This window comes from Canis lupus, chromosome 24 (assembly GCF_011100685.1).
Source record: "Canis lupus familiaris isolate Mischka breed German Shepherd chromosome 24, alternate assembly UU_Cfam_GSD_1.0, whole genome shotgun sequence".
NCBI classification, from domain to species: Eukaryota; Metazoa; Chordata; class Mammalia; order Carnivora; family Canidae; genus Canis; species Canis lupus.
Window position 1 is genome coordinate 12,127,774 of NC_049245.1, and position 27,776 is coordinate 12,155,549.

General features: G+C 50.5%; 1 protein-coding gene across 1 annotated transcript in view; it reads left to right on the forward strand.

The window, feature by feature from the left end:
* JAG1 (jagged canonical Notch ligand 1) overlaps nucleotides 1-25,763 on the forward strand; it is a 35,894-nt gene extending 10,131 nt beyond the window's left edge. Inside the window, exons 4-26 of the mRNA XM_038571605.1 lie at nucleotides 5,254-5,508; nucleotides 7,249-7,309; nucleotides 11,181-11,311; nucleotides 11,601-11,720; nucleotides 12,153-12,266; nucleotides 13,666-13,779; nucleotides 14,376-14,489; nucleotides 14,908-14,954; nucleotides 15,299-15,472; nucleotides 15,866-16,016; nucleotides 16,837-17,001; nucleotides 17,477-17,590; nucleotides 18,111-18,224; nucleotides 18,331-18,444; nucleotides 18,587-18,703; nucleotides 19,201-19,228; nucleotides 19,708-19,793; nucleotides 20,883-20,996; nucleotides 21,549-21,658; nucleotides 21,760-21,993; nucleotides 22,180-22,311; nucleotides 22,493-22,643; nucleotides 23,474-25,763. Of these exons, the coding sequence (XP_038427533.1) occupies nucleotides 5,254-5,508; nucleotides 7,249-7,309; nucleotides 11,181-11,311; nucleotides 11,601-11,720; nucleotides 12,153-12,266; nucleotides 13,666-13,779; nucleotides 14,376-14,489; nucleotides 14,908-14,954; nucleotides 15,299-15,472; nucleotides 15,866-16,016; nucleotides 16,837-17,001; nucleotides 17,477-17,590; nucleotides 18,111-18,224; nucleotides 18,331-18,444; nucleotides 18,587-18,703; nucleotides 19,201-19,228; nucleotides 19,708-19,793; nucleotides 20,883-20,996; nucleotides 21,549-21,658; nucleotides 21,760-21,993; nucleotides 22,180-22,311; nucleotides 22,493-22,643; nucleotides 23,474-23,931 (3,218 nt within the window). The 3' untranslated portion in view covers nucleotides 23,932-25,763. The remainder of the gene's footprint in view (nucleotides 1-5,253; nucleotides 5,509-7,248; nucleotides 7,310-11,180; nucleotides 11,312-11,600; nucleotides 11,721-12,152; nucleotides 12,267-13,665; nucleotides 13,780-14,375; nucleotides 14,490-14,907; nucleotides 14,955-15,298; nucleotides 15,473-15,865; nucleotides 16,017-16,836; nucleotides 17,002-17,476; nucleotides 17,591-18,110; nucleotides 18,225-18,330; nucleotides 18,445-18,586; nucleotides 18,704-19,200; nucleotides 19,229-19,707; nucleotides 19,794-20,882; nucleotides 20,997-21,548; nucleotides 21,659-21,759; nucleotides 21,994-22,179; nucleotides 22,312-22,492; nucleotides 22,644-23,473) is intronic.
* The last annotated feature ends 2,013 nt before the right edge of the window (nucleotides 25,764-27,776 follow it).

The following is a 27,776-nucleotide window of genomic DNA, read 5'->3' on the forward strand; positions in this document are numbered from 1 at the left end:
TGAGCCTCTAGCGGCTCAGGGTTTCTTTCCCACACTGTGCATGACAGACCTTTCATTGAAGTGGAATCCCAGAGCCTCACAGGCACCGCAGCTGCCTGTCCCCTTCTGAAAGATGACGGTTTCAGGGGCAGGTTGCTTTTCAGAGGTGCGAGGTGGGGAAGTCACAGGGATTGTGTCTGGAAATGGCAGCAGCCTGGCTTCTATGGTGTAGTCTTTGCTCTTTAACTTAAAAATGTTTTCCCTCCCTCGCTGAAACTCTGCACTTCCTTTTTTGCTAGCAAGATCTGGAAGGTTGTCCTGGGAAAACTTGATTCATGCTGAAATCCCTTAGTCTGCATAGGGGGAGGGTGATCCAACTCTGTCTTTGCCCTCCACCCTCTGAATGTCTCCTCCCTTCTTCCGTACCTCACTGACCCTTTCTGGTTTTGGCTACTGATAACATCTCCCCTCATCTCCTCACCATGCCATTTTCTTTTAAGCACATCTGAGGATGCTGAATGCCCAGAGTGGATGTGGTGAGGGCTTGGCACTTGTGAGGAAGGCTACTTTGGGCTGTGTCTGGCTCATCGGCTCTGCCCTCCAGCCCCCCACCTCCCTACCCTCCGCCCGGGGCCGCATAATTACTGCTAAGCCCTGTAGTGTTGAAGGTTCCAGTCAATTTGGGTCACTCCTCTTGCTCTGATATCCGAAGCCCAGATCTGTGGACTCTCTGAGGGCCACCCCGTCCTGCTGTGGTGTGGTGGCAGAGGAGGGTGGTAACCAGCCTCAGTTGTGGCCCATGCCTGTCAGGGTCATTAGACACCTTTTCGTTCTCCTCCCTCATGGGCCACAAACATTGGGGATTGTGTGAGAGTTGTGTCACTGTGAACTGATTACCATGGTAACTAAGCTTTGGGAAGATGGGGAGGGGGCAGTTAGACACTTCCGATATTCTGGTGCAGATGTGATCTTCTCCTTCCCTTCCCTGTTAGATGTTAAAACAATCTGGTAGAGTGAAGATCCTCGAGATTGATTCTGACTCATGGCAGGAGCTGGTTCAGGACACCTGTTAGGGTGTGCAGCACAGTTAGTGTCTGTAGGGCCCTTCTTGGGCCTTCCGTCACCCCACAGGTCAGCTAGCTGCGCCCCTGGGAAGCTGGTGACCATCCAGAGCTGCCTGCAGTTGTTTCCATTTCAGAGTAGCCCTGTTTTGGGGTTCTGAGGCCCCTCCTCACTGAGGAGGGGGTAAAGAAATCCCCAGAAGGGCACAAGGAAGACTTGAGGTAGGGAGAAAGAGCTTTCAGACCTCTACTCTTGAAGACAGGAGTTGCCACAAAGCCCTGAAATGCCTACTGCAGGTCGCTGAATCTCACCGTGTGAGCCCAAAGAGGAGGAAGTGGTTTATACACTTGTTTATTCAGCCTCTCTCTTTACAGCACTTCCAAGGGATCTTGAATTCACGTTCAGAACCATATTTGGCATCTTCTCTCTCCAAATTAGATCCTGCCTAGGGCCCTTCATGGATGACTGGCACCAGCATTTCAACACCTAGTACCATGAGCCAGAAATCTGGAAGACACCCTGTAGTACTTCCCTTTCTCTTCCCATCCATATCTAATCCACCTTAAGGTTCTGAAAATCTTATCTCTAATGCCTCACTGGAATCCTGCCACCTCCCACATGTCCCCTGCTGGTCCAAGTCACCATCTGCTAACACCTGAACCCCTATGGTAGTGGTTGAATTGGCCCATCCATATCTACTCTGGTCCACCACCAGTGCTTTTTCCATCCTCTTGCCATCCTGGTCTTTCCAGAGCCTTTCCCTTTTTTTCATTTAAAATGATTGACCTACAATATCCTCTGTTTCTGGTTTGCATCTTGATTCGATTTGATTGTCCTCTTCACTAAGAGCCACTTGGTGGCTTCCTGTTGCTCTTGGGACAGCTCTGTGTGTGGCCCCAAAGGCCTTGTACAGCTGTTTTGTTTCCTTGCTAGCTCCTAACTCCATCCTACGTGCTGCATTGTCTTCTACCATATCCAAATCCTCATCCTGTTCCACCAGTCCCCATTCTGTCCTCAAATGCATCATCACCTTCTGTCCTGCCGCAGGGCCCTTGCACATGCTGTTTGCACTGCCTGGAATGTTTTGCTTATTACTCTTTACCCTCTGTCCCTCCCATGAGGCAGTACTCCATGAGGGCAAAGCCTAAGGATGTGTAGCAACCCAGATGGAGTTGGCTGCTCTTTGGGGGCCAAACAAGTTGCCAAAATTCTGGTTTCATATGAGAGGCAGAACCCTGAGTTTTAGGACAGAGGATTCCTTCTCACCTAGGCTCTGTAGAGAGATTGGCCCCGACGAAGCCCAGGTGCTGTTTGAGTGTTAGACTGTTGCCTAAAGCCTGGCCCTCCTGGCATTAGTCCTCTTGAGACCATTTCTCTTCTCTTTCAGAACTATATAAGACCCACATTTTTCTTTTCTCCCCCAGTGCAAACGGTTTCAGTTTATGGCAGTGCTCAGTAGATCAAATAAGTGTTAGTCCAGGTTTTCCTTCTAGCTTAGGCACCTTGACTAAGCTCCTGTCCTAGGTTTGTGGGTTGGCGTGGCCTCAAGGTTATGCTCAGACTCGCCTTATTACCTCTGCCTTGGCCTGCGAGGCTGTTGTGGGGGCTACGTGCTCCATCTTCACATAGCTGAAGATCACAGGAGGGTCTGCTAACATCCTCTTCCGGTCATAGAGCTGGACCCCCAGGTGAAATACCCCCTGGATACACCTCTATGCCCCAAGATGAGAGGACGTGCAATTCAGGTGGCGGCAGCTTGGAAGAAGCAGGTAGCAGAGTTGATGTCTACAACCAGATACCAGAAAGTCTGTCCTGCACCCATGACTCCCCCCCCCCCCCCCCCCCCCCACCACCACCTCCAGCTGCTGGGAGGAACCTGCCACACAGGTGTGAGGCTGGTTCTATGGATCTGTTAGCCATGGTGAGGATTCCAGAATAATAGTTTTCACATTTTCTAGACCTAGGTGGAAAGCCAACTGAACTGTTGAAAATGACCTGTCAGCCTGTGTCTTTAGGATTACCCTAGACTCTTGTCTGAACTGTTTGTTGTTACCTGCCCAAGAGATGCTGGAGGCCTTTGAGCCGTGTGTTTAAATAATTCCCGTATTAAGATCTCATAATCACATGGTAATAGCTCGCTACAGTTTTTAATTGAATCACGGAGCAAACACACAGTTAATGGAGGGACATTTTTGTCATTCCTTGACCTGTGTTATTTGTAAGACTTCATGTTAGTAAAGCGTTATCTGCAGGTGGTTCTGTTTGTGCTGGGGTGTAAGTCTACAGGTATGTGGGCTTGTTCGACGCTTGTCCTGCCCACACGACAGTTAAACCCAGAGGGTGAATGCTGGGGCGAAGCTGGAACTCGTGTGGATGGAGCCCCTCAGGAGCTCCTCCTCCCCTGGTCACTTGTTGGCTTTGCATAATCTTGTAGATGAGCACAGGCGCTGGTCCTAGAAAAACAGGGGTGTGGGTGGGTAAGAATCACAGACATTGTGAGTAGGTCCTAACACAGTCTCCCGAAGGTGGCCTTGCCCTTGACAAGGCAGTGAAGGCTTGGTGCTGGCAGGTTTAAGAAAACAAACACCACATCAGGCTGTGGTGCTGACTTACTGCCTTGTTTCCCTTTCCCGTCCCTCCCCTGGACTCCTGGCACCTGGCGGTTGGATTTATTTTTGAACCTGTCTCTTCTCTGACTAGATTATAAGTGACCTCAGGGCAGGGACCACTTCTTACTCCTCTCGAGTGAGAGCTGGCTGCTTGAGCTCTGGGCGTGTTCATTTTCAATAGGCACCTTTTAAAGAGCATGACTTGGCTCTGAAAAACCCCTAGTCTACCTGTCCCTAAACTGGGGTGTGTTACTTTCCCCTCTGCCTTCTGGGCAAAGGTGAAAGGTGAAGCACATCAAGTTCGTGGTACAAGTGCCAGCTGAAAAGGTGGCAAAGTTTATAAATTTTTAAAGACCTAAAACTCTACCCTTGGCTTCCAGGGAGGAGTTTAGAAGTAGACCAAGTCTTTCTAGAGCAAGACCCAAAACTAAAACCAGAAGAGGAGGATTGCTAACCTTTACCTGGAATAAGGTGCTTTCTCTAATATGTAAAAGGCTTTTGCAAATTGGTGTGGCCAGCAACGCACTAGAGCACTTGGCAAAGGAGAGAAACAGGTTACAGTTCACAGGAACAGATGCAGATGGCTTTGTAACCACGTGGAAGGGTGCTCACCATCACTTAATTAAATGCTAATTAAAGTAAGAGATCCGGGGATCCCTGGGTGGCGCAGCGGTTTGGCGCCTGCCTTTGGCCCAGGGCGCGATCCTGGAGACCCGGGATCGAATCCCACGTCGGGCTCCCGGTGCATGGAGCCTGCTTCTCCCTCTGCCTGTGTCTCTGCCTCTCTCTCTCTCTGTGACTATCATAAATAAATAAAAATTAAAAAAAAAAAAAAATAAAGTAAGAGATCCGTCTTTACCTATCAGGCAAAGATCAGAAAGTTTGGTAACCTATACTGTGCTGGCATCGCCGTCGGGAAAGCCAGTTTCCTGTGCGGGTGGCAGGACAGGCTGACAGGCCTTTGTTCGTGGTCGTCTGTCGATGGATGTGGGTTGTGTGCACTGTCCTCTGACCCAGCGCTTCCCTTTCTAGGAGGTCTCTTACACTAGAACCACGCACATGGGCAGTCGGTTCAAGGATGTTCGTTATGGCTTTGCTCACTGGTAAAAGGTCAAAATAGCCTAAGTGCACATATATCAGGAACTAGGTGAACGCGTTTCACTGTATTCCCAGACAGGGAAATACTACACAGCCGTTTAAAAGGGTAAATAGGGCAGCCCCCGGTGGCTCAGCGGTTTAGCGCCTCCTGCAGCCCAGGGCCTAATCCTGGAGACCTGGGATCGAGTCCCACGTCGGGTTCCCCGCGTGGAGCCTGCTTCTCCCTCTGCCTGGGTCTCTGCCTCTCTCTCCCTCTCTGTGCCTCTCATGAATGAATAAATAAAACCTTTAAAAAAAATAAAAGGGTAAATAAACGTAAAGGTGGCTGCCTCTGGGGAGAGGGACAGACTTTTCACTTTTCTGCCTGTTTGTAGTGTTTGAATTTTGTACTATGTGCGTTTGTTTTCATTGTTAAAAATAGGCAAAATGGTCAGGGGAGAAGCTTCTGGTGCAAATGTTAATACAAATCAATACTTTTTTTTTTCTTTTTTTGTTTTGTCTCTAGAGCCCGACAGCATTATTGAAAAGGCCTCTCACTCAGGCATGATCAACCCCAGCAGGCAGTGGCAGACACTGAAGCAGAACACAGGGGTTGCCCACTTTGAGTATCAGATCCGTGTCACCTGTGATGACTATTACTATGGCTTTGGCTGCAACAAGTTCTGCCGACCCAGAGATGACTTCTTTGGACACTATGCCTGTGACCAGAATGGCAACAAAACTTGCATGGAGGGCTGGATGGGCCCAGAATGTAACAAAGGTGTGTGGGCAGGCGTGTGCTGGGTGGGTTAACCAGCTCTGAGTGGCTGGCACTGTTGGTGTCAGGTTCTCTCCCCACCCCCACCCAGTCAAGTGGCTATCTCACATGGGGGGATATTTGGGCTGTTTTCTAGGCCTGAAGCACAAAGATGCTGAAGATGCTGTTGGTACTCCCCTTTCCCCCAGCTGCTGAGTGTTGGCTGCTAACGGCTCACAGCTGTTCCTTCTCTAGAGCCTTGTCCTTGGCCAAACAGCCACTCCATGCCTCTTCCCTCCAGCTCACAGTCTGCGAATGACTGGATGGGGGTACAAAGGCCAGCCACCACCCCCACCACTCCCCACCCCCCGTTGGCCTTGCACTCTGTGCTACAGTTCACACGCCAGGGCTTCCCCTGGGATCACGTTAAAGCCAGATTCCAGCTGAGACCTCTGCTTGGCTCCTTCCCCACCCCATCTGCTGCCTTCAACTCCTTTCTCCTGTACCCAAACCCCTGTCTCAGGCTCTGCTTCTAAGGAACCTGACCTAAAGCAGATGCTAATTGGGACAGGGTTAGCTCAGTGCCTGAATATGTGATCCTGCAGCAAATGACAGCCCCTAGTTCACGGCCATCTGCTGGCAAGCTTTTACGAGGTGTTTTCGGGGGCTGTGGTGTTGAGGGGGATGGGGTGAGTGGTGAACCAGAGCTTTAACACTTGCATAGAGTCGAACCCATCACCGCAGCATAAGCTCTCAGATGTGCTGTCTGTTGTCCCAGCCTTCTCCTGGGATTCAGGGAGTTAACTGCATAGTCACAGATGTTCACAGAATTATCTGTGCTTTGTACCTTTACAAAGCTTCTAATTCATAGCAAGTGGGTAATTCTAGTTGACCAGTGTAGGCCCTCACGAACATTAGTGTACTCTGCTTATTTCACCTAATTTGGTAAATTCTTTCAAGATACACTCAAATTTAGAAAGGGAGGTTTTGAATTGACTGAAGGGCAAGACACAGAGGAATTTGCAGGTCTCCTGAGCTTTTCTTAAATCACTAGAGTTTTAAAGGGATGGCATTTCCGGGATCCAAATGAAAGAATTAGCAGACGTACTTAAAGTAGTTGGTATTCTGAAAATAAGTAATGATTACTGGGATACCATGTTGAGTATTTTTTTTTTATCTGTTTTTTTTTTTTTTTTTTTTTTTTTTAATGAAAGGAAAAAGAATTCCTTTGCAAGGATACTTTGCAGAAGTACCACCAGATCTGGCCTCTGGATTAGCCTGCCAAATGAGGCCTGCCTCATTGGCTTTGTTAGTCCCATGGGATTTTTGAGACATTGGGCATTCTAGGGGGTGGGGATGAGGGGGTTAAGGATGCTGGGGCTCATCTTGAATGTGCCCTCATGGGACAGGGTGGTGAGATGAGGAAGGATCACAGCTCCTGTTCTTTTGGAGAGGGTGGGAATTGACAGGGAGCTCGCTAGCTATTGTGGAGAGCCTCAGAATGAAGATCCCCCTCCCCCATTTAGTCCCTGAGTAGTATCATGTTTTGAAGAGCTGCTAGCATGGCCTTGAAGTTTAAAGCTGGATTTGCTATTTGGGCACCTCCCATCTTCCTTCCCTTACAATGGACTTGACATGAGATCTCTTAAAGTCATGGATTTTGAGGCTTAATGTACTGGGCCATTCTCGTGGTGGTGGTGGTGGTGGTGCAAGAAACCATGTGCTTGACTCATCTTTGTGTGTGTTTTGTTGTTGTTTTTATAGCTATTTGCCGACAGGGCTGTAGTCCCAAGCATGGATCTTGCAAACTCCCAGGTGACTGCAGGTAAATGACTAAACTTTTTTTTTTTTTTTTTAATCCTTTAATGCAAGAGGGGGACTGAATTTATTGTGAACATGCCTCTTTTCCTTTGGAGGACAAGAAAGCTTAAAAAAAAAAAAAAAAAACCAAATAGGCACATCCGAAGCTTATTAAATTATACCAGCTGTCTGGTGGAATGTGCACACTTCTCTCTTGGAAGGAAAAAAAAAAACTCTTATGGGCATAGTCGGTGACTTCATGTATTAACTGTTCTGTAAATTGATAACACGTTTTTATAATCTTCCCCTTAAAGTGCTAATGGATGAGATGGAGGGATGTGGGTTTCTTTGAGTCTGTCTCCTCCCCCAACCTGGTTTTCGGTCTCCCAACCCTCCCCCACTTTTCCCATCACTAGGGGACAGCCGAGCATTCTTTAGAATGGGATTAGTACAATCTCCTGGCCCCTTTGCAGGCGGGAGCCAGGCCGGTGCTGAGAGGTTAATGGCTGCGCTGGAATCTTGTCAGTTGAGCCTGATGAATGTAGACTTTTGCTGCTGGCCTTTGAAGTCTGTTCTTTTATGGTCCCGGACAATGCAGAAGCCAAACAGAGACCCACCCCAACTGCTTCATGATTACAGTTTTTGGAACCTTCTTGAAATGTACATTATGCCAATTTGGGAAAGACTTGCTTCAGGAAATGGTGTTGGTGCCTGTGACATTCTGACACAGTCTCACTTGCCTCCCCCTCCTCTCAGATCTGAAGGATTAGCAGATTTAGTGACACTGAGAGGATCCTTGGGGCCCAGCAGTTTTCCCCCAGGAGCTACCCTGGTTGAGCCCAGGGAGGCAAACGAAACACACTAAACCAGCACATCTCAAGTGGACTCTCTTCCACCGCTCTGGTTACCATGCAGGGTCTGATCCCATAGGTCTGGGGGGACCTGAATGTGCATTTCCAATAAGTGGCCCGTCCCCCCGCCCGGTGATGCCCATGTCGCTGGCAGGACCATACTTTGAGAATCACTGCCCCAAACCTCAGTGTTCACGTCCGCAGTTCCCTGAATGAACTGGGGACTTGGACATGCAGATTCCCGGGTGCTGCACCGCACCCACTGAATCCCAGGCCAGGGTTCGGCCCAGGAATCTGCATCTTGACGAAGCCCACCGAGCGATCTTGCTGTTCTCTGTGTTTGGGGGACTGCCACTTTGCAGGGAATTCTCTGGTCTTTACTTTGCGGCCCCGCCGGCGCACGTCTCTTCCCCTCCTCTGCAGCGGGGAGCACTGCTCTGAGGCTTGATGCCAAAGTGAGAACTGAGGCAGCTGGAAGCAAACTCAAACCAGGTTGACCGGGCATTGTCTCTTCCTCCATGTCAGAGAGGTTTATTTTCTGGAAGGCCGTGGGTGGTGGCATGCTAAGCCCCATTGGTGGCAGCTGAGCATTGGAGTTGACAGCATTGCTGTCAAAGTGTGAGCAGGAATCCACCTACCTTCGCCCCTCTTAAGGGTGTTCTAGAGAAAGTCAGATGAGCAGCGCTGTTCGCCACTCTGGGCCTGCTCTGCTCAGATGGGTGTCGGGAGGCCGGCCACCGCGATTTCGGATTTCTGCTACTGTCATCAGAACGGCTGCGCAGGGGAGGGCCCTCCCAGCCAGAACAACAGGCTTTGTTTCCAGAACGGAGCCCTTTCTCTTTCGAAGTCTCCCCTCCCACTCCCTGCCCAGACATGCACCGGTGCCTTTATTTACTTAAGGTGTGACTTTCCCACACGTCATTTGCATAGTCTCCCAGCCTGTCCTGTTCTGCCTACCTTGAAGGAAAATCAAAACAGAACCTTCTAGCTGAGGAAGCTCAGGTTGTGTCCTGCTCCAGAAATAGTTGAATGGCCAGTTACCTGTAAGTTGTCCTATGGATTATGTATTACAGAGGTGGTGTTTTTTTGTTGTTTGGTTTGTTTTTGCTGCCTTTTTTTTTTTTTTTTTAATCCCCGCATGAGAAAACTTCACTGGTTTTGTTGTTCCCAAGTAGACTCAGATTCCTTTTCCTGGGTGCACATGCTTGCTTTATTGCAAGCCTGCCAATAATATCAAACTTAATGATGAATCATTGTAGGAGGAAAGTCACTTCAAATTCTCATGAGAACCTTAATCATGTATTATTAAACTGGGATAACTTTGTAGATGCCTCTTTTAGGGTCAGTATTTTTATTTGTTTTCTTTTGAAGTCATCCATGGCCTCTTGTGGTTTCTTCTTTATGCTTGGGGATCCAGCTCTCGTTAATTAAGAGGTGAGGTTGGGTCCTCAGCTGCCTCTTCTTTTATTAGGCAAAGTGAAGAGGTGTCGCCATCCATATTTTGGAAGGAAGAGAAGACAGTAAGGATACTGCTATTTCCGAATCAGTTTCCTCTTAATAGCTCTCAAGCTAAGATGATCTTTTCCTGAATGAAACCCCCTCCCCCAACTCCCACTAACTTGAGTGTCCACTTTAAAAAAAAAAAAAAATTTCTACCAGATTTTTTTTTTTTTCTTACTGCTCTGAATGGTCACGGTCATTTAGACTGCTGTTCTGTTATACACAAAGCCAAACCCTCTGTCTGATTAATTTTAAACCACGCATTCTGGTGGTTCTTTGAATTGGGGTGTGGATGGCTTGTTTGTGGAAGTTAGGAAGTGGTTAGTCAGTGTTCTCAGGGGTTAAGTTGACTCTTGGCCGTGGGTGATTAGCTATTAGCTGGATCCCTATAATTTTCCCATGATAAGGATTTGCTAGCCTGCCTCCGGCTCTCTGGAAACGGAAAGCCTTTCCTTCTTGGGGGTGCTTGTTTTCCAGAGTTACAGCTGAGTGGCTGGGGGTGGGGGAGGGCGCTGGTCGTTCTTACTGTGGCTTTTCCCAGGTCCAGTTCCATGCTCGCCCCACCTTCTCTGGGCTTTCTCCTGTTTACTAAAGCTTGAGTTTTAAGAGGGCAGTTAAAGTTTCTGAGGGCTTAAAACTTGAGGGGAGAGTGACTGAGACCCTGCCCTCTCTCCCACCCCAGGTGAAGGTTTATGTTTGTGTTTCTGTTTGGGGATCAAAGGCACCGTTGGCCTCTAAAGAGTCCGATTAATGAGACGCTTATGAAGGAAACTTGACTCTGTTTCCCAATACTAGATAAACCGAGTTGACCTCTTCCTCCCCCCCCCCCACCCACCCCGAGTGAGAAATCACTATAAAATGAATTAGCTTAAGCAGCCCCGGTAGTGGGCCATAAATTATCTGTGGGATTGGTTCCAAGTGCTGCGGCTCCGCTACCTGTCCTGCAGAAGTGGGTTCCGAGATCTTTGCCTCCTCTTGGCCAGAGGAGGGTGCCCCCCCCCTTTGATTTCCTAAAGCCTCCCAGGGAGGTGGCTTCCTGCCTCACTGGGTGTCTCGTTGCGTTTCTGTGCACTGGTGACTTGCTGTTTAGACAAAGAACCAGGCCTCCGTGGCAAAGTGGCCGACGGTGCCGTGGTTGCGACGACTTTCACTGGCTCTTGTCACCCGAGAGTCCTTCCTGTGCCTCCGCAGCCGCTCGCCGGGGCCCTGGACTGGTTTATTCCACGCCCCCACCGTCGCGCAGCCCTGTGAGCCTGAGAAGAGAGTGGCTTTGTGAGGTCAGCCCCCGCCGGCCTCTCCCCAGACAGCCCTGCTTTTGTCGGCAGCCGCCTGGGAGGGGACCTCGGCCCAAGGACCGAAAATGTTTGTTTAGCCGGAGCCCCCGCCGGAGCCCCCGCACAAGCCTTCCTTGCGAGTCCACTGTCCTGTCACCAGAAATGAAACAAGGCAGGAAAGGCCTGGACTTCTTAGCCTTGCACTTAAATGGTGCAGATCGCCCCGAATGTTCTAAGGACTAAAGGGGGGGTGCGTGCTGTCCGTCCCCAGGTGCCAGTACGGCTGGCAAGGCCTGTACTGCGACAAGTGCATCCCGCACCCCGGGTGTGTCCACGGCACCTGTAACGAGCCCTGGCAGTGCCTCTGCGAGACCAACTGGGGCGGCCAGCTCTGCGACAAAGGTAGGCTCCTGGGGGTGGGACCCTGGGCGGGACGGGGCCTCGGGGTTCACGGGAGGAGTTAAGGAGTGCGGCCGCTGTCGTGGGGCTTTCACTTTTATTTTATTTTTATTTCTAGGGACTTAATTCTGAATCTGTTCGAATTTGCCTTTAAGGCCGTGGCTTGGGGTCTTTTTTTCTGGTTTTAGTCTTTAAAGAGGAACGGTGGGGGTTGGGGCCCCCCCGCTAGAAACGTGGCAGCCGAGCAGCCTGTGCCGCCTGCGAGCCACTGACCCCGCGGTCTCTCTGGCAGATCTCAACTACTGCGGGACCCGGCAGCCCTGCCTCAACGGGGGCACCTGCAGCAACACGGGCCCTGACAAGTACCAGTGCTCCTGCCCCGAGGGCTACTCAGGCCCCAACTGTGAGATCGGTGAGCGGTCCGGGGGGAACGAGAGCCCTCGGCTTAATTTTTTTTTTTTTTTCTTTTGGTACTCTGAGTTTACAAAAAAATAACAATACCCTTAAGGCCTCATAAAAGGACGAAAATATCCTCCAAAGTGAAGACCTGTTACCCCAGCGGTTCTGTGGGTCCCCTAAACTTCCTTCAGGGTGATGCCGCCCACGCGGGGGGCGTGACCCCGGCTCTGAGGCTCTGAGCCGCCTTGGAATGTGGCTGGGGACACTTAGGCCGAAAGCCGGCTTCCTGCCTTCCCTGGACACAGCGGGCCTATAGCCCGGGCTCGCTCCCGCTTGTCCGAGGCGAGCTGGAGCTGCGGCCCAGGCGTGGGGCTGGCTGCGGGGAGAGAGGACGTAGGTCGAAACACGCGGGTGCCCCTTGCTCACTGCCCTCCGGGTTTCGCAGCGGAGCACGCCTGCCTGTCCGACCCCTGCCACAACAGAGGCAGCTGCAGGGAGACCTCGCTGGGCTTCGAGTGTGAGTGCTCTCCGGGCTGGACGGGCCCCACGTGTTCCACAAGTAAGTCTGGGGTTGGGCCCGTGTCTTTTCCAGAGGATCACTGCATTGAGCTGGGGCTTGGGGGCAGGTCTCAGTGAGGAGTCTTGTCTCGGTGGGAGGGGGGAGGTGCCATCAGCAGTCTGATGGGGAGTCTGGCTTGGGCTTCCAGCCCTTGCACCCGAAGTCTCTGGGCACCCTCCTCCTACCAAGCCAAGTTTGCATGGTGTGGCTGCTACCAGAAGGGACTTCTCCGCGGGATACCCCCGTCCTCTGTGAGTGCTCCCTGGAGCTCTGCTGCCTCCAAATCAAGTCCTAGCTCTTCTCCTTGGAGCCATGGAGAGGCTGCCGGCAAGGGAGGTAGCCACTCCTCAATTTGGTCATGGGTGGAGGGTGGCCCCAAAAGAGAGACCCAGGCCACAGAGTGGTCCTGGCTCTGAGGCCTGGCTGCGCATCAGAACCCCCAAAGTGCTGGACAGTGCAGATGAGGGGGTCCTCACAATTCCCCTCAGGACCGGGGAGTCCACATTCTTTCGCGAGCACCTGGGTCTCTCAGGTGCAACCTGGCCTAAGAACCACTGTCCTCAGCACCCTGAAAGTAGAGCATGCCTGGTTAAGAATGTGGGTTCTGGGGTTGGGTCACAGGGGCTGGCACCCTGGCCCCACCTACCTCTTGTAGGACCACTCGTTACCTCTCTGTGCCCTGTTGAACGGGACAGTGGCAATGCCCGTCTCTTAGGGTTGTGTAGAATCAATGAGCAGATCACAAGAGAGCCTGGTACTTCCTAAGTGGGCAGCAGAGGAAGAGGCTACTAGAGACAAGTGCAGAAGTGGGATGTGGGGCCCCCAGCTATGTGGTTTTGGGAAAACTCTGAGAAAATTAGAAGAATGAAGTTTTCTACCAGAAAAGAGTCAGTTTTCCTTACCTCTTCTTAGCTACCTCTGAGCCACGCTGAAACTTCGCTTTAAAAATAAAGAGTAGGTAGGGTGCCCAGGTGGCTCAGTCAGCCTTTGGCTCGGGTCATGATCCTGGAGATCCAGGATCAGCTGCATCGGGCTCCCTGCTCTGCGGGGAGTCTGCTTCTCCCTCTACTCCTAAACACCCTCCTCCCATGCGCTTTCTCTCTCAAATAAATAAAATCTTTAAAAATAGAGAGTAGACAGAGCTAGAGGTCCCATGTTAGCAGTGTGGTGATGCTCTTGGGGATCCAGCTGGCTTTTCCTGCTGCTTAGATGGGGGATTAAATGAACTGGGGCAGTGGAGGATTTAAAGCTAAAATCAGGCCTTATCGTCATAGCAGTCACTTAGAGCAGGTGTCTGGCTCTTAAGTGAAGGCCCCTCATGTGAGGGTTGGCATTCAATTATCTAATTGTCAAACGGACTGAGATTAAATTGCCAACCCTCTTCCCTTTTGTCCAACAGACATTGATGACTGTTCTCCAAATAACTGTTCCCACGGGGGCACCTGCCAGGACTTGGTTAATGGATTCAAGTGCGTGTGCCCACCCCAGTGGACTGGCAAAACGTGCCAGTTAGGTAAGGAAGTTCGGGCACCCAGGTTGGCCCTTATGGATCCGAGTTGTTACTGGAGATGAGCCTGTGGCTAGTGGTGTGAGTTTGCACACCGTCATACTAAAAAGTAATTTATTGTCAGGAGTCCAGCGGGCCTGGGAGAGGGTACTTGAATGCTAATGGCCTAGCTCTTTAGGCCCTGTGGGAAAGTCGTGGGATTCCTTGAACCATGTCAATCGTCTGTCCGAGGAGTGTTCAGCTGGGTTCCACGGGGATGGTCTCATGAGGAATGAGCTGTCTGCATTCTTCCTGCCACATTTAAATCCCAGCAACTAGGCTGCGCCGCGCTCGCACAGCAATGCCTGGTGGCTTTTTGCTCTCCTGTTGGGGGCCAGTTGTTAACCACCAGCCAGAAAGTTATCAATTAGCATTCCTTATTGGGTAATGGCTAGGGAGAGGGATCAGCTGTTCCAAATAGTGGGAACCTAGTCTCTGATTTAGCGAGGTTATTAAAACGTCTCCTAGTTCAGACTAACTATTGATAGGGTGTGTTTGGGCGGGGGTGGGGGAGTGGGGGGTAAATCTCCCATTTCTCAATGCCCCTCCACATTTTCTTTCAGATGCAAATGAATGTGAGGCCAAACCTTGTGTAAATGCCAAGTCCTGTAAGAACCTGATTGCGAGCTACTACTGTGATTGCCTCCCTGGCTGGACGGGTCAGAATTGTGACATAAGTGAGTCCCTTTGTTTCGATTTTGATTTTTGTTGAAACTTGGGTATTAAAGGCTTTCCTCAGCCTCTATGTCAGCTCCAGCTCTAAGACTTGAGAGGTAAAAGGAAAACCTCAGAGAGGGAATGTTTTTGGGGAGGGAGCGGTCAGTGCAGAAATGAAAACATGCACTTTATCAGCTCATTAGCCGGTAAAACAGCCGTATGCTGATAAGGTGGCTAAAACAATGATGTGAAGTTTCACTCGCTCAGTCTGGAGGAATGAGGGAGGGTTCCCACCCAGTGTAATAACCGCATGTCAAGAGAAGCACACAGGACATCTGATTTGAGGCTTTTATCTGTCCTGAGCGGAGAACGCTTTTCAATTAAGCCCAATTTCAATGTAAATTGCCTCTTTAATACGACAACCTGTTTATTTTTCAGATATTAATGACTGCCTTGGCCAGTGTCAGAATGATGCCTCCTGTCGGGTATGTGAATCTTTGCTTAAGTGAAAACCTTACTGATTGACACAAATCTGTTAAGATACATGTGACCCTGGGAGAGCTTGATCCCTCTGAGATTCTAAAAATGCAGGTGAAAAGTGATTCTCCGCAAGTTTCAGTTGGGCTCCTGTTACCTTCCCAGCCCCCTGGGAGCCATCTCGAAGGCATGCCTATAGAAATTCCTCTCTCACGTTGCGAGAGGCTGGGCATTTAGCGATGTCAGGGATTCAGTGGAAGGGCAGCGGGTGTGCTAGACTGCCAAGGCCCCATGTTTGTGGAATACAGAGGAAAAAGCATGTGTTTCTCCCCCCCTCCTTCTCCTCTTCCAGGATTTGGTTAATGGTTATCGCTGTATCTGTCCACCTGGCTATGCAGGCGATCACTGTGAGAGAGACATCGATGAATGCGCCAGCAACCCCTGTTTGAATGGGGGTCACTGTCAGAATGAAATCAACAGATTCCAGTGTCTGTGTCCCACTGGTTTCTCTGGAAACCTCTGTCAGGTGAGTGGGGCTAGAACCTCCAAAGGCCAAGTTTCTACAGCAGAGCAGCTCCCCACCCCTGCCCAGTTCCCTCCTGATCTCTGGACTTGCCATGAAATCTGTTACCATCCAGTGACCAGGGACTTCTGCTCGGTGAACACAGGTGGAAGGACACCAAGGAGTGGGTTTTGTTCACAGTGTCGGCAGCCTGTCCATTTGTGCCCCCAACTCCGTGCTCTCCCACTCTGCCCTGTTTTGCCGTGCATCCCTGGACAGTCTCTAGGACAAAACTGTCTATTATGTAGGGTGTTCTCCAAATGGAAGGAGGTGAAGGGGTCAGATTCCAGCAACTGCTGCCCCAGAGCACTTCTAATCACACCTCTGTTTCCTCTCCCCCTTCCCTGCTCCTGGCAGCTGGACATAGATTATTGTGAGCCCAATCCCTGCCAGAACGGTGCCCAGTGCTACAACCGTGCCAGCGACTATTTCTGCAAGTGTCCCGAGGACTACGAAGGCAAGAACTGCTCCCACCTCAAAGACCATTGCCGCACGACTCCCTGCGAAGGTACCTGCCCCACCTGTGGTCCTGGCTGGCCTCCGAGGCTCACTCCTCTACCCCTATTTGTCAGTACCCCCCAATATTCTCAGCAGCTGGCTGGGTGAGACGGTAACGCCCTAACCTGCCTCGCTAGGGGAGCCAGAACACGTGGAAACCCTCTGTCCGGGCCTGCCAGTGGGAGAACCTTGTCCACACGTAGCATTCCTGTTCTGGGGTGGGCTGATTTGCAACCCTGAGACCTTCCCCAAAGCAGTGCTGCCGGAAGAACTGTCTGCAGCACTGGAGATGTGTGCTGTCTGCACTGTCGGGTGTGCTAGCCACAGGAGCATTTAGTGTGACCACTACGACTGGAAACTTCCTTGACTCCAGTTCATTCAAATCTAAATAGCCCCACGTGTCTCATGGTCGTTGTATTAGGTGGCCTGGCTCTGCGGGTTCTCTGTCCTTCCTGCTTGCTTAGGTAGGAAGTAAAGCTCCTCCTCCCTGTAGCAAGCTTCTGCCCGACTGAGGAGATGTCAGAGGTAGGAGGAGAGGGGCCCACAGACACAGAGGCTTCTTAGCCACGTAGGGCGAAAATGCCTTAAAAACAAAAACAAAAAAAAAAACAGAGCTTCTGTCTGTCTGGAGTCTTGGCTTTGCCTGTCACAGTGTGACGTGGCACATCGCCAGAGTCTTGGCCCCGGGGTGCCTCTTGATTTCTTACCCTCATTAGCCAAAGGGTGCCTGTTTCCAGGAAAGCGAGCTTGGGCGGAGGTCCTCAGCTTAGGAATGCCATCCATGCCTTATGGGTCTGTGGCCCTGATCTGACCCCGAGTCTGCCTTCTAGTGATTGACAGCTGCACAGTGGCCATGGCTTCCAACGACACACCTGAGGGGGTGCGGTACATCTCCTCGAACGTCTGTGGTCCCCATGGGAAGTGCAAGAGTCAGTCGGGAGGCAAATTCACCTGTGACTGTAACAAAGGCTTCACTGGAACGTACTGCCATGAAAGTAAGAGCCCTCTTCGGGGAATGGGGTGTGGTGCCCCCCACCCCTCCTCTGCCCAGTTCAAGGGAGCATTTGAGCTTGATTCGTTTCAGTCGAGACCAGTGACGGTTTACCATTACATCTAAGATCTAAGACCGAGTTGTGTTTAATTTATTGAGATCACAGACACCTCTGACCCCTTCAGCACGTTTATGTTCTGGAATCTTACTAGTTTGGGTGGTCCTGCTTTCTGTAGGCTTTTCTTCCCCACTCCATCCGAGTAGCTTAGCCTCCAAGGCATTAAATAAAACAGACAACGTATCCTCTGGAGGCTTCTGCCTGGTAAGCTGCTTGCTGAAGTCGGAAAAACCTTCCTGATGGAGTTGAGGATGTTGAGGTGCCTGGCTGCCCATTTTCTCAGGAGGTGGCCTTTGGGCCAGTGCCTGGCTATGGCATCGGTTGTCCTTTACTTACCAGCTTTTTTGTCTTCATTTCACAGATATTAATGACTGCGAGAGCAATCCCTGTAAAAACGGCGGCACTTGCATCGATGGGGTCAACTCCTACAAATGCATCTGCAGTGACGGCTGGGAGGGGGCCTACTGTGAAACCAGTGAGTGTGTGGTCTCCCTGGGCCAGACAGCTCTGGGATGCTGGGGTAGGAGGTATCATCAGGGAAGCTTGCCTTTTCAATGGGAATTAGATAGTAAGACCCCAACCGTTCCTGTCCTGGGACAGCATTGCCTGTGTCCCGTCTGTATTTGTGAATGCTGAGGACGGCCAAAGGGGAGGAACTTCTGCTGAGGAGCTGTGGAAACAGACTGTCATCAGGCTAAATATCCCTGCTTGCAGAGAAAGTAGTCTTCTTTCTGTTTTAATAGTAATTTGTGCCTGTCCTGATTTTTAACTTCCATGGGAGTGACAGAGGCCTGCCCTTGTCTTGCCACCTTGTGGGGTTTAACCCAGCTGAGGAGAAGAGAAGGTGTTTAAATCCCAGGATGGATGGCTCAGCTGGTCTCGGACCTTAGAGTGGAAAGCTGTGGGTGGAAGTGGCCATAGGAAGGGTGTGGCTCTGACACGCCGTGGATGGCCCTAGAAGCTTCTGGAGCTGGGTGTCTCCTCTTTGATTCTAGACATTAACGACTGCAGCCAGAATCCCTGCCACAATGGTGGCTCATGTCGTGACCTCGTCAACGACTTCTACTGTGACTGTAAAAACGGGTGGAAAGGAAAGACCTGCCATTCGCGTAAGTGGTAGCTGGCTGGGGCCCCCTCTCCGCATCCCCTTCCCACCACCCTGTCTTCTGTGAAGGGGGCTGGCCGGGACCTCACATGGAGATCCCCCTCCTCCAGGTGACAGCCAGTGTGATGAGGCCACGTGCAACAACGGTGGCACCTGCTATGACGAAGGGGATGCTTTCAAGTGCATGTGTCCTGGAGGCTGGGAAGGGACGACCTGCAACATAGGTAGCTTTCTGCCCCACATGGGGTCGGCAGTGGGTGTGGCCATCTCAACACCTAGGACCGCTTTCCTGGCGGTCTGCTGCTCGGCTCTCCTACTCTCTTTGGATCCTCAGGGAGGGTGGTCCTGTCTTGTCTTGTCTTACAGCCCGAAATAGTAGCTGCCTACCCAACCCTTGCCACAACGGGGGCACCTGTGTGGTCAACGGGGACTCCTTCACGTGTGTCTGCAAAGAAGGCTGGGAGGGGCCGATCTGCGCTCAGAGTGAGTGTCCCCTGCCCCACCCGCCTTGAACTCCACAGAGGGCTGCAGGAGTTCATCCTGACACCCTCAGGGACTCGCGATGGAAACCAGAAGCAGGGCTGTTTGATGTCTGCTTCTGCATCACCTGGGTCTGTTCTAATGCACTTGATGGACCGCAGCCCTGACCTGGGCATGAGAAAGTCGCCGATGAGATAAGTGGAGACAGATGGTGTCTCTGTTCCCAGCGTGGGTCTGACCAGCAGCCTGTCTCCTTCCATTCTCACAGCCCCCTTCCCGCCCTGAGCAGGGCCTCTTCCTGTGTAATGTCCCACGGCACACAGAACAAAGTGTGGTGCAGGCCTGGTTCCAATTGAGCAGAGGTCTTAAGCGCATTTTGCCGGTGTAAACTACAGTGTGATCATTCGGGTATTAATGGAAATAAGTGGTGCTTCTACTTAGGGTTAAAACTGCTTTGCCCGGTGAAGGCCTCGCTGTTAAGTCGTCTTTTTACTTTGCAGATACCAATGACTGCAGTCCTCATCCTTGGTAAGCATGAGCGCCTTGGAAGCCAGCCCTTGCTGGCTACGATGTGCATGCGTATCACCTGGGGGTCCTGTCTAAGATGCAGGTTCTGAGGCAGGAGGTCTGGGTGGGGCTGCAGACCCTTCCTGTCTAACAAGCTCCCAGGTCCTGCTGGTCCGTGGACCACACTCTGATTAGCCAGGTCATGTCTTGGTTGGGGGCTGTGATTATTCTCAACGATTCCCAACCTTGGCTGTGCATAAGAATCACCTGGGGAGCTTTTAGGAGTCCCAATGCCTGGATTGCAGCACAGCCCCATGAAATGAGACTCTCTGGGGTTGGGACCCAGGCACCATTATTTTGAAATCTCCCCAGGCTACAGGGGTGTGTGGCCAGGGGTGAGAGCTGCTGAATGGAACTGGCGTGGCCGCCTGTGGTCAACTGGCTGGTGGAGTCGTGGATCAGGAGGTCGGTAACTGAGGCCGTCTTTGCTTTCTTCTTAGTTACAACAGTGGCACGTGCGTGGATGGAGACAACTGGTACCGGTGTGAGTGTGCCCCTGGTTTTGCTGGACCCGACTGCAGAATAAGTAAGGACCAGCCCTGGTTGGTTTCCCCAGTGGCCTTCTTCCCCCTGATTCAGCCCTCAGCCTGAGACTTTTCATCATGAAAAGTTAAGGTTACTGCTCTCTGTAGCTCTGAGAGGCACAGAACCTCCCACCTCCAGCTGGGATTAGGATAGCCTGGCTGGAATGTCCCAGGTCCTTGCTGTCCCTTCCCCAGGGGACACAGCCCTCTTCCAAGGAAGAGAGGAGCAGCCACAGGATCTGATGATTAATCTGTTCTGAGGCCCCAAGGAAAGGGTGCTTTTCCTCATGACTACCTGAAATTAGGGGCGAGTGGACATGTGCCACAGAGGACCGAGCTAAGGACAGTGGCCAGGACTAGGGTTGTGGTTCCCAAAGGATTGATCCGGCCCTAGTGAAATTAAAATGGGAGACAGGCAGGGTGCCTAAAGTCTATTTTGAGCCTTTTCCTACTTTCTTATATGCCTTTTAGTTTGGGAGGAGGGAGTGATACTTGTATTTTTTTGTTGTTCTCATCCCCAAATTATTTGGAATTTTACTAGTGTTTGAGATCCCCCAAGTCTGGGGCTGACTGGTGTTCACCAAAATGGGGTACATTTGGTCTATCCCATGTTTCTAAATTGTGTTGGCAAACTGTAGCCTTGGCCCACTGCCTGTTTTTGTAAATAAAGTTTTATTGGCACACAGCTACTCTTTTATATACTATCTAAAGCTGCTTTCATGCTATAACAAGGGTAGTCATGACAAAGCCTACAAGGCCTGCAAGGGTTAAAATATTTGACCTTTCCCAAGAACTTTACCCTTGCTCTTAAGTTGTAGTATCTGATGAAAAGGAACTTACTTAATTAAAAAGTGCCGCCTCCTGAAATGATTCTCAGCAGCTTGAAGTCAGGCTAATGATGATCTTTGGGAGGAAGGGACTAGTGGAAATTTGGGGGCTACTGATCGGTTTATTTGGGTGTTGGTTACAGAATTCATCAAGCTTATACCTAGGGTTTACACGCTCTTCTATCTGTATGTTAGATTAGTAAAAACTTAGAAGAATGTCATTGCTTCCCATTGGAGCCTAAAGTTGGTCTCCATTTCTCCTAGACATCAATGAATGCCAGTCCTCACCGTGTGCCTTTGGGGCAACCTGTGTGGATGAGATTAATGGCTACCGGTGCGTCTGCCCCCCAGGGCACAGCGGTGCCAAGTGCCAGGAAGGTATGTGTGGGTCAGGCTGCAGCTGCCCATGTGTCTTGTGGGGGCAGTGGGCACTGCAGTCACCACGGTTACCCTTTGACTGTTCCTGAGTAGGCAAAGGAGAACATGGCGGGGATATGCACAGGGGGCCACAGGGTCGGGGAAACTTAGGGGGTCCCCTACAAACAGGATAGCTGTTACTAGTCAACTCCCGAAGTTTTGCCGTGTGACAAACCACCCCCAAACCTGCGGCTTACAGCAGGCTTTTATTTGCATTGCTCATGGGCACGCAGGCTGGGCTCAGTTCTGTTCTGTGTGCTTCGTCACCCTCCTTGGGCCAGCGGCCATATCTCAACTGCGAGAGGCTGCCCACATCACATCCCCTAGTGCTGCACAGGTCCCACAGGCCCCACAGGTCCTGAGGCCACGTGCAAAGGCAGCAGGTGAGGGAAGAACACCTATTGCCCCGTGGCACAGGGCAAAGGTACAGCCCTTCCCTGACAGGGAGGGAGTGAAGAATAGAACGGTCAATAGAAAAGGAAATCTGTTCCACTCATGCGCTCTACCTTTCAGTTTCAGGGAAACCTTGCATCACTATGGGAAGTGTGATCCCAGATGGGGCCAAGTGGGACGATGACTGCAATACCTGCCAGTGCCTGAACGGAAGGATCGCCTGCTCCAAGGTACAGCATGAGGGCCCTCTGCCTCTCACCTGGGTTCTAGATTGCTGCTGGGTGTTTTCTCCTGAGCTGCCCGCTCCATCTCCTCTCCCCCTGCTCCCCAGGTCTGGTGCGGCCCTCGACCTTGCCTGCTCCACAAAGGGCACAGCGAGTGCCCCAGCGGGCAGAGCTGCATCCCTATCCTGGAGGACCAGTGTTTCGTCCGCCCCTGCACGGGCGTGGGCGAGTGTCGGTCTTCCAGTCTCCAGCCGGTGAAGACCAAGTGTACCTCTGACCCCTACTACCAGGATAACTGTGCCAACATCACATTCACCTTCAACAAAGAGATGATGTCACCGGTACGAATAACTTCTCATTCAGTTTGGGCTGGCGGTGTGTGTCTCCTGGTTCCAAAGCAGGAGCATTGCAAGCTAGGATCTTCCCCTTAGCTTAAATTCCTAACTTGCAAGGAAACGTCAGCCTTTTTTATTTTTTTCCTGTTCCTCGCAATATCTTACATGTGTGGTTTTTACATGTGTTTCTAGGGTCTAACCACAGAGCATATCTGCAGCGAATTGAGGAATCTGAATATCTTGAAGAACGTTTCTGCTGAATATTCAATCTACATAGCTTGTGAGCCTTCCCCTTCTGCGAACAACGAAATACATGTGGCCATTGTAAGTATGAGACCCAGTCACGCCTCATGACTCGACTGCAGGGTAGTTCTCAAAGTCCAGTTAGCCGGTGTCCAGACAGAGCAAGGACACTGAAACAGCTTGGCACACGGGCTAAGTCACTTTCAGTGATGGCTGCTGTGTAGTGTTGCCCTGATCCCACATCTGGCCCTTCTTTTTCCAGTCTGCTGAAGACATACGGGACGATGGAAACCCTATCAAGGAAATCACTGACAAAATCATAGACCTCGTTAGTAAACGTGACGGGAATAGCTCGCTGATCGCTGCTGTGGCGGAAGTGCGAGTACAGAGGCGGCCTCTGAAGAACAGAACAGGTAGGTGGCAGGTGGGGACAGTCCTTTCGCGTGAGGACTGTCCGACGGATCTCGGCTCACCGTTCAGGGAGGGCATTAGCTGACAGCTTCTCTCAAGGAAACTCCCCACCCCCCCCACCCCCATTTAACTGGCGGAAAAACTGGGACCAGCTGCCATGACCAAGGTCCCGTGGTGATGGGCAGAAGTACCGTTTTTTCCCTGCTGCCAGGCTGTGCTCTCGGAAGCAGGCACCCCTGCGGAGCATGCATTGTTTGCAGACCCCCTGCAAAGCCCTAGGGCAGAGCATTGCTGCGCCTCGAGCTGGTGGCATCCTGGTGTCGTGGGATCACCCGGCCTAAGCACTGAGAGACCCGGGTTTGATAGGCAGCTGTATGGCCCTGCAGGGGAGCCACACCTTTAGACCACCATTATTCTAGCTAGGTGAGAACCGGGGTGCCTGGGAGCACGGCCCATCGGAGCTATGCACGCTCAGATCGGGTTTCTGGTAATGCTGAAAACCAGCTCCTCTAATGAGCTGCCGCCTGAGTAGCCAGACTTCCCTTGCGTGAACCAGATGCTCCTCTCCACACGGGAGTCAGGAGCCTGCAGGAGCTGCTGCTGTGCCCGGTCCCTGGAGACCAGCACATCACGGTCCCCACGGGCCCTGGTCCTGTGCTTATCAAGCTGTGAAGTGACAATATGTGGTTGTGAAAAGGGACTTGTCCCCATGGCACCCCTTTCAGGAATTAAGGACAGGAGCACCACTGTTGGTATTCTTTTGTTCGTGTGATGGCTTTTTTTTTTCCCCCTTCTTCTTTGAGAGTTAATTGGTTTTGTGCCCGCCTTACAGATTTCCTGGTCCCTCTGCTGAGCTCTGTCTTAACGGTGGCTTGGATCTGTTGCCTGGTGACGGCCTTCTACTGGTGCGTGCGGAAGCGGCGGAAGCCCAGCAGCCACGCGCGCTCGGCCTCCGAGGACAACACCACCAACAACGTGCGGGAGCAGCTGAACCAGATCAAGAACCCCATCGAGAAGCATGGGGCCAACACGGTCCCCGTCAAGGACTACGAGAACAAAAACTCCAAAATGTCAAAAATAAGGACACACAACTCAGAGGTGGAGGAGGACGACATGGATAAGCACCAGCAGAAAGCCCGGTTTGCCAAGCAGCCCGCATACACGCTGGTAGACCGAGAGGAGAAGCCTCCCAACGGCACGCCAGCCAAACACCCAAACTGGACAAACAAACAGGACAACAGAGACCTGGAAAGTGCCCAGAGCCTAAACCGGATGGAGTACATCGTATAGCAGACAGCAGGCGCTGCCGCTAGGTAGAGTCGGAGGGTGCTGGGGGCTTGTAGTTCAGTTCTTCAGCTGTCCTGTCCTCTTCCAGTCTGAGGCTGTCGTTGACTTAGAATCCTGTGTTAATTTAAGTTTTTGACAAGCTGGCTTACACTGGCAATGGTAGTTTCTGTGGTTGGCTGGGAAATCCAATGCTGCAGCTCACAGCTATGCAAAAACCAGTCCAAAGTGCCCCCCCCCCCCACCGCCGCCCCTGCCCCACAGCTGACACCTCTTGGACCAGGCTCCCAGGAGAATGCCCGGCCCCGGGGCCTTGAGCTTCCACCTCTGCCAGATGTCCCGATGGTGATGCAGTCTTAGGATCATAGTTTTTATTTATATTTATTGACTCTTGAGTTGTTTTTGTATATTGGTTTTATGATGACGTACAAGTAGTTCTGTATTTGAAAGTGCCTTTTGCAGCTCAGAACCACAGCAACTATCACAAATGAGTTTATTATTTATTTTTTTTATTGTATTTTGTTGTTGGGGGAGGGGGGACCTTGATGTCAGCAGTTGCTGGTAAAAATGAAGAATTTAAAGAGGAAAAATGTGTCAAAAGTAGAATTTTGTATAGTTATGTAAATAATTCTTTTTTATTAATCACTGTGTATATTTGATTTATTAACTTAATAATCAAGAGCCTTAAAACATCATTCCTTTTTATTTATATGTACGTGTTTAGAATTGAAGGTTTTTGATAGCATTGTTAAGTGTATGGCTTTATTTTTTTGAACTTATTTTCTTATTACGTGTTGCCTATAAGCCAAAACTAAGGTGTTTGAAAATAGTTTAAAACAATAGGATGGGCTTCAGTGCCTGGAATACTGGTGGAATTTTTTTTTTTTTTTTTTTTTTGTACGACGTCAGATGTTTAAAACACCTTCTATAGCATCACTTTAAAACACGTTTTAAGGACTGAGGCAGTTTGAAAATTAGTCTAGAAAAGCAGGTGGTTTTTTTGTTTTTTTATGCTTTAGACTTGAAAAGAGACAGGCAGGTGATCGGCTACACAGCAGTTTAAGAGAACATGTTGAGCTTCAACTTAACGTAGCCAAAATGTGAGTGGTTGAATATCATTAAAAATATCAAATTGTGTGAAGTTGGAAGCACACCAATCTTATTTTGTAAATTCTGATTTCTTTTCACCATTCGTATGTAATACTGAACCACTTGTAGATTTTTTTTGTTTGTTATCTACTGCATTTAGGGAGTATTCTTATAAGCTAGTTGAATACTTGAACCTTAAAATGTCCAGTAAGATCACTGTTTAGATTTGCCATAGAATACACTGCCTGCCTTAAGTGAGGAAATAAAAATGCTATTTACAAAGTTGAAGATCAAAACGGCTTCTAAAACAGTTCACGTCGTCGGCTCACTACGGAGACCGTGAAGATACTCTGTATTGTCCTATTAGTGTTATGAACATAAAAATGCATCTTCGATGTGTTGTTCCTGGCAATAAATTTTGAAAAGTACTATTTATTAAATTTTTTGTATGAAACCTGGAACAGTGTGGCCTCTTCTGAGCTTCTGTAGTTTTGCTTGGCTCTACCTTGTGCCTTTGCCACCCCACCGAGGCCGTTCTGGTAATCAGGGTGTGCTAAACAGGCTGTGCTTGACAGGGGTGCTGAGGAAGACTGAAAGCCTTTTCAGCCACAAAATTTCAGCTGAAGTTCTCAAAAAACCATGGGCTGCTGTGAAGCCAGAGCTGTGAGAGCCCCAGCTCGGGGGTCCTGGATTCCCTTGTTATTCAACAGCAAGTGTGAATACTGCTTGAATAAACACCACTGGATTAATGGCCTGTAGTGTGGAGGTGAATTGTTTGTGAGCACTCACGGGAAATGCCCACCGCACTAAAAGGGGTTTTAAAAAGCTTGGAATTAGTGTTGGGGGAGGAAGAGGGAGATTTGGTGCTTTCGGTCTTTTTTTTTTTTTTTTTCCCCTGGCTGCTTGGATTAATATTAATGTCCTGCCGTCATTTTAGACCACACCTTCGTGGCTTCTGTGCACGCTTACGCCTCCAGGGCGGTTTCCTCGCTGCACAGGAGGTGGTAGTTACAAGCTTCTGGGGTTAGAGCCATGTACTCATCACCTTGTTCCAAGGGAATCCGTGCGGCTGTGGGGTGCCAGGTATCTGGCCTTCCTGGAGGTTCCAGAGGCCAACCATCGCCACCTGTTCAGGACAGGTGAACTGTGGTTCTCCTTGTGGCTGCTGGTGCCAGAGGCCAGAATGGCCCTGCCCGCACATCACGGGTGGGGCTGGGAAAGCTTTGCCTCTGGCACCTCAGTAGTCAGAGATGAGCCAGAGTGACGGGCACATGGATGGCTTCCAGCAGCTTCATGGAGTTGCCAGGAGTTCCCTGCTTCTGATGAGTGAGCCAAAGCCTAACCTCCCTGGAGCTGTCCCCTAGCGCTGCACATTCAGGCCATCCGTCCACCTCTGATTTTCATAGTATGCTTTTACTCTTTCTTGGGAAAATTCTCTTCTACTGGACTAGGAACTGTGTTCTCTGATGGGCATCTGCTTAAGAATGGGCAATGGGCTTTAAAAATATCCCAAGTTTCCTGTGCATGAGCAGAGTACTGAGGAGTCAGAATCCCTAACTATGCGTTCGGGCTTGCTGGGAAAGCAGCCCGAAGGACCTGGAATCCCGTGACGACTCCCTGCCCTGGTGTAGCAATACTTTCTGTCCCTAATCTCTGCTGTGGGACAGCTGGTTTCTGCAAGGTGGGGTCACAGGGAGAAGTGCTCTGGTACAGACCCAGGGAGCCAGGACACAGTCCGATTTAGCAGCACTCAAACACCATCCCGAGGCAATATCTTGCTCCGGTGGTTTGTGAACTTGGATTCTTCAGGACCCCAGAATTCCTTGGGTAGTTGCCAAGTGCTTGCTTTTGTGCCAAGAGGAAAAAAAAAAAAAAGTTTAACGAGCCTCTGCAATTCTTGATTCCAGGGGGGAAGTGATCTTGAGATTCACATTTGTTGTTTTAAGAAGCCATCTCAGTAGTGAGAAGGCAGAGATCAGGCTCCTCTGGGCATGGCTCAAAGCCAGGACCTTAATCATAATGGGCAGTTCCCCTCTTTTCCAGGTAGAGGGAATCCGGCAAGGGAGCCCTGGTTATCGTGGGAACAAGCTGGAAAAGAAGGGACTCCATACCTTTCCCATTCCCCAGCAATGTTCTGAGCCCTCGTTTAAGCAGACCCTGGAAGAGAAAGAATTTTTAGGCCAGAAACCTGATCAATTCAAACCCCAGCATTAGGCAGTACCGTGAAACTCCAGTAAGGAATTAACTCGAAGCTGACTGTGCTGAGATTCTAGACTTCTACAATATAAAATCAGAAAAGGGGTGGTGGTGGTGGGGGGGGGCTCTACCTTAACTGACTCCAAGGCAACACTCAAGCATAACTTGCCAGCAGGTTTCTCTTAATGCAGATTCCCAGGCCCAGTCCAAGAGTGGGGCCAAGGCATCTGTATTTTCAGCAAGTTCTCCCCTCCTCCCCTTCCTCTCCAGCTTCTGTATAGTAAAATTTAAGAACAACTCTCAAGTACTAAAGGATAAGCTCTTCATTAATTACAATGTTTTTCCTCCTTGTTAAACTGAATTAAGTAGCCTGCAAGCCGGTTTGTTGCTAAATTGCCACCTGACATCATTTTTAAGTAAAATAATTATACTGCCCCTTAAGCAAGTTGTGGTCTAAGTGCTTCATGTTTATTGACTGATCTGAGGGGTCAGGGAGTCAAAGTTAACTTATTTGGTAATATTTCTTAGGTACCCAAGAGCCAAAGGAACAAGTATGGGTTTCCCAC